The following is a 6,254-nucleotide window of genomic DNA, read 5'->3' as shown; positions in this document are numbered from 1 at the left end:
AATCGCTCTTGAACTAGAATCAGCCTGTTGAGGAAGTCGTTTGGAGAAAATTACCTAAACGTGCACAACCACGACGTTGGTTATTGTAATCGAGGATTTCTGAATACCAACCATGTTTACAAAGGCTATTGAGCCATGAAAGTTCAAATCCATAAAACATCATACGACGAATATCCGTGCAAAAAATGTTGTTGCCACCATGTTCAAAAGGCCAAGATGTAAGAAACATCAACTCTATACGACATCCATCTCCTAGACCAAATTCCAAAAGAGATCTGTCCCCAAACACAATATAGTTCCCTTTCTGCTGCTCATAAGAATTACTAATGTTCATACAAGCAGCATCAAAGTAAATACCTGAAGAATATTGGACATGTTTAGGACATGTCACATATAACATAGAGTTGAACAAATCTATATTGTAATCATCAAACACTGTATATGGCAAGACTCTTGGATTGATGGTCGTTGAAGTGAAATTATACAAGCCTAGTGGATGAGGTTGGAGGGAATAATTAGAGTGACCAAGATTATTGAAATCCAATAATCGTATGGTAAAGTTGTTGTAATTAATCGATTGTACATAGTATTTTCCAAATGAACCATAGTACAAAATCAATTGGTCGTTGTCCTCACATGATAAGATGTACCTATTGTCACCACAGTTTTCGGGACTGTCTTTCAATCGGAAAGGGTGGCTTATGTTATGGACACCACACCTTTTAGAGCATGACTCTTGTTGTTCATCTCCATGCACGTTGTTGTATGGAAGTATAAGCAGCAGCACCACCACCACAAGGTTCAATGTTGCAAAGAATGACATTTTTTGGTTTTCTGAGAAGTAGAAAAAATCAAATTAGTTCAAGGCATTACCGTTGAAGATAGCATTTAACAAGATGGAAGACTTTTTCAAAGTCTTTCCTTGATTATTCTGATAGATGTTTGTTTATGTTGGTGAACAAATTGAAACTTTGGTTTTGTGTAAGGTAATCCCAACGGACATTAAACCTGTAAAACTATGAGTTCAAGGTTTGAAGGTTCCACTAGGGTGGAACTGGGGTTAACATGTCATAATTAAATATAATTTAAAATTATAAATAACGTATATTTTTTTTAAGGAATAAATAACGTATATTTAGCAATAGTAAATAAAAAATAGAATATATTTAAAATTATCTCTTATGGAGAAGAGATAAAAAGTTCTCGACAACTCAATAAAATTATTTGGTGTGATTTTTGAACTAAGTGGACTCCTCTGTTTATATGGAGATTCTATAATTATTTTAGCTTAAATTTTGACAACAATTTTACACTAATGAATAAGATCAAAAGAAAACTTAACCATAAATTGCATTCACACTCAGTAGTTGGAAATGTATTCATTTTAGATAGCCGAAATTAATTCTTTCGAGTGCATGAATGACATAGAATACTATAACTTTATACCTTAAATGAAGGAACAACTTCAATAACATTATTGGTCCCTTAATAAAATTATAAGATCAAAAGATTGAAATTAACACCAGCATTGTTTAGGGTAACTTTTAAAATAAAGAAATGTGTTAAACCACAATCTACATTTTACTCATTGTGTCTGATTCACATGTGTCGATAAATTTCTTTCGGGTAAGTGTTCCTTTACAAACCCTAGTGCACAACTTGTGGCTGGTATCCTTGTTTTTCAACCTAAAGACGGTGTTGTAAATTGTTCAAATTTGCTCAAAATTGGATGTTGAAGTTTTTGAAAACCGTGGCACGTGAGCATGGGATCGTAACACGATTTTGGTTCATTTTTTGGGAGGTTGACACTGGAAATACCATGTCATAATGGAAAGGCATCGTGGAACGATTAACAAATATAATGCAGTATTGTACTAGTGTACTAACTGCAATCTGAAGGTGAAAAACACAAGAAGGGGGGGGGGGGGGTTGAATTGTGTTTTCTTTTTCTCTTAAAAAATACTTCTTCTGATAAAACTTCAGAAGCAGTTTGATTGCTTCTGATGAAATGATCAGAGTCAGATTGCAGCGGAAAAGAACAGAGCAGAGAAAAGAAAGACAAAGACACAAGCAGTTATCCTGGTTCCTTCCACAACACGGAAGTAGTCCGGTCCCCCTTGCACTTCCAAGGAGATTTCACTATAATCACAAAGATTACAACTGCTCAATACTTTCTAAGTATGAGACTTCACAAAAATGCTCAAGCACACACGCAAGAGTCTTCCAATGCTCAAGCACTAAGCAAGAGACTTCTAATGCTCAAGCACGCAGGCAAGAGACTTCTAATCAAACAAAAATACAGAGAATTGAGTTTGAATTGAACACTTGATATACAATCAGTGGTGTTCACAATACAATGCAGAAAAGACTCTAGACTTTGAATTTCTAAGATGTATCAAATCAGTGCAGAAATTCAGTGTGCTTTGTAGAATCAAATTGACAGAGTTTTGGCGCTTTTGAACTTATGTATCTCTATCTGCAATCTTCAAGTCTTCACTCCTTTATATAGAGGCGTGAAAGAGACGTTGAGATAATCAGCACTTCTAAAGAGTCGTTTGAAATCCTTTGATTATCCACCAGTGATCCTTTGCCTGATTTGGGTGTAGTCCTTTGAAGAATAAACTTCAAATTCATTCCCATCTTGAGTGTACAAATTCTGCAGGCATGGCTGTTGTTTTGTCTTGTAGCGTAGACAGAAAACAGAGTAGTGGAGGTAGTGGTTGTACACTTGTACTTTGTCAACTCTATTAATGAGAGACAAGTGCTCAGTGCTATCCATATATCCGTTGATACCTCCCTTTCAATTCTTCGTTCTTCTTTGATAAGACTGAATTGAGAATCAGCTACTTTGAATCTTTAGTTTGATTAAAGGATCAAACATAGCTTCTGGTGAAGATATTGCTTCTGATGAAAACTTTTGCTTCTGATGACCTTCTGCTTCTAATGACGTCATCTCTTCAGAAGCACTTCAGCTTCAGGAGCAGTTTTCTTCAGATGCTCAGAATTTCTTTTTCTTTCCATTGTTCTTCCAAGACCTATTGAAATAACTTGAGTAGCCTTTGGTCCTGTACACTTGAACAATTATTAGTAATAACCAATTGACAATTTTTAATACCTTGTTATCATCAAAACTTAATAAGGTTCATTGTGAAACACATTTTGTTCCAACACAATCATGGCACGATGGGTGCCTAACGTGGAACAATTCTCTCGGGGGATATGAGCATTATATAAGACTTCATTCTTCATGCTTTGGGAAAGCTTGAAGAGAGAAACTTATGAAACCAAATGAGGGAACTTTAAGGCTGAGTGTATGTGGTGAGAGTTTCTTAATTTCTTAGGTTGGGAAACATTTTTAAACACCTTGGATAGTGAAATGTCATTAGAGGAATGATAAAAAAAAGCTTCCTTTAGTGTTTTTCTTTTAGGATTCAACGTGAGTGAGGGTGACTTGAAAAATGGGTAGAAATTAGGGTTTGTTATTTGTTATCTTTTAAGTTAATTTCTTGTAACATATTTGTATCACTCTTATTAGTGGATCAAAGAGTTGCTTTCACCAAGAGTAGGTCATTCTAAACCGAACTGGGTAAACAATATTGGTGTGTTGTTTAATTTTCTCCACTTTTTTTTTTTATCTTCGTTGCTATGAATCTGCATGTGGTGTTGCTTCACACTTAATTTTAGGACTATTTGTTGTACCTTGAGGCTACTTTATTCATTGATTACTACTTTCTTTACTCTACATATGTAAGTTTTATTGGTGTGATTGTTTGTTCGAATTCACAACGGTTATTGTTAGTTTGTTTGATCGAGAGACTAATAACACTATTATTTGCATGATTTCTATCTGAAATGACTTTTATTTTTTTTAATATAAACTGATCAATCCATTAATTTGGATACTTAATCATCATCATATCATATTAACATATGTGCAAGTTTACTAACTAATGCTGAAATTTGAGCTGCAAGCAAGAGTTTAGGTGGATGATTGTCCAATACATTTGCTTTTCATGACTAACCTCTTTATGTGCTTGAAAATAATATTATCACTTTCATAGGTTAGATTTTTGTATAATTTATTTTGTTTAGAAACCTTACACTATTAACTTTATCAAATTTGATATAAGGAAAAACTTTTTCTACGCCCAGGCAACACGCGAGTCTCTCACTATATATGTGGTGCCAGTTATTTTTGTTTTTGATAAGCTATATGTGGTGCTAGGACGTAACACCTACGAGAACAAATAATTGATCTATCTACTCATATCAACATCTATTAAAATTCATCCGAAGACTATAAAAGTCTTCGACCTTGCCAAATGCTAGCAGCTTCCACGATACTGCCGTGATGTAAAATGTCATATATTTTTAATTTTATTACACGCCGGATCACATGCATTTAAATTGTGAGTATTAATTTCTACTTGTTATGATAAAAAATTTAAAAATGCTTTCCTTAACGTCCTTTGTTATAGTGGCAACAGTGTTACTGATGAGCAACAAAGTGTATGGTGATGAACAACAAGAGTCATGTTACTTCTTAAAGTCGATGTAAGACTTTTATCAAGGGTTTGCCTTGGGTCGAAAGTGTTCCTGAGAATATTAGTACCGTGAACGTCACTTCTTAAAGTTGACGTAAGACTATTGTCGAAAAAAAGTCGTTAAGTAACATTTGAAATTCCAGATGATATTCTTTTTTCATGTACTACTAATTCAAAGTGGACCACCATATCGTCATAGTCAAGAATTTTTTTTTTTCCTTACAAAAGAAACATGTGTAAAGACTTAAATGCAGTGTCTCGGAAGCTAGCTAGAAGACTTGTGTAGTCAAAGAAACTTGTGAATTGACTAAGCTCTTATGTTACAGTAGAAATTATTAGGGAGCTGAAGTCAAAATGAGTTTGAAATATTCATACAATCATATTACTATTTCATAAGAATCAAGATAATGAACACTTGCTATTATGTTATGGGATTGTTGTTGTTGATGGTTTACTTTGTTGTTGGAACAACAATAGCCACGGTAATTAACTGTCAAGAAGATTTAACATGTGGAAATCAAGTTATCAAATTTCTTTTCCATATCAAAAACCACAATCCAAATCCATCTTTGTGTGGCTACCCTGGCTTTGAGTTATTTTGTTCATCAAATAATGAAACTATGATGAACTCCCTCACAAAGTGAAACTAAATGTCAAAAACAATGATCCTTAAATATTTTTTATTTAATTTTTTTATTATATTTTTGACCCCCAAAATTTGGATGCCCTGTGCAATAGGGCTGCTTGCACTTGGCCTTAGTCGGCCCTTCTTAGAAACATAAATGTCCAATAACATAAGCCCAATCTTATTATCTAACAAATGAGACAACAATCACTAGAAGATTTAGAAATCGCTCTTGAACTAGAATCAGCCTGCTTCATCTCCTTCACATCAGAGACTCGGTACAGCGAGACACCCCCATAAAACTGCTTGTATCAAGTTGCTGATGAAGATAAAATCCTACTTGCATAGAGCTAAAAGAAGAAGAATAGTCTTCTTTTTATAGAGGAGCGCTACAAATTGCATTCACAATTAGTAGTTGGAAATGTATTCATTTTAGATAAGCCAAAATTAATTCTGAAGAGTGCATGAGTGACATAGAATACTATAACTTTATACCTTAAATGTTGCAACAGCTTTGGTGACATTCTTGGTCCCTTAATATTTTGTTTCAATAACCTTTTGAGCATTTTCAACAGAATTATCAGACCAAAAGATTGAAAGTAAAACCATCATTATTTAAAGTAACTTCTAAAATAAAGAAATGTGTTAAGCCACGATCTACATTCTTATTTGCACTAGACTGGCATGGAGAAGAGGCTTTAAAACTTTCCATATATTGAGTCTGATTCAGACAGGTGGCAAGAAGATTTCTTTCGGATGAGTGTTCCTCAACAGACCTTGATTTCAAAGCTAAAGGTGATGTTGTAAATAATAGTGTAAATGGTAACATGTTCGGTTACTTTTATTTTTGTATGTTACTTTGACTAGAGTAATGTTTTTGTATTTGACTTTGTTCCTATTTCATTTTGAACGTTGTTTTTGCTGAATCTTCAGCTGTTGTCTTTCCTTGTGGTTTCCAGTTGTTAGGGTCTTTAGACCCTTTTTTCACCAAAAAATAAAGGAGGACATTTATAAGTATGTAAAATACATTTAACAACAGTTTAACTTGCAGATAATGAAAAATAAATAGAGAAAACACTAACAAG

The 6,254-nt window shown here is 33.9% G+C and overlaps 1 protein-coding gene across 1 annotated transcript; it reads right to left on the bottom strand.

Moving 5' to 3' along the window:
* On the bottom strand, positions 1 to 1,036 carry LOC11429262 (uncharacterized). Its single transcript, XM_024775545.2, has one exon. The coding sequence runs from the start codon at positions 821 to 823 to the stop codon at positions 20 to 22; it is 804 nt and encodes a 267-aa protein (XP_024631313.1). The 5' UTR covers positions 824 to 1,036; the 3' UTR covers positions 1 to 19.
* Positions 1,037 to 6,254: the final 5,218 nt, after the last annotated feature.

The sequence above is a fragment of the Medicago truncatula genome, chromosome 1 (genome assembly GCF_003473485.1).
Source record: "Medicago truncatula cultivar Jemalong A17 chromosome 1, MtrunA17r5.0-ANR, whole genome shotgun sequence".
NCBI lineage: Eukaryota > Viridiplantae > Streptophyta > Magnoliopsida > Fabales > Fabaceae > Medicago > Medicago truncatula.
This window is presented reverse-complemented; position numbering and strand designations above follow the sequence as displayed.

Coding starts and splice junctions, on each gene's coding strand:
- LOC11429262 (XM_024775545.2), bottom strand. CDS start 823: ATGTCATTCTTTGCAACATTGAACCTTGTGGTGGTGGTGCTGCTGCTT.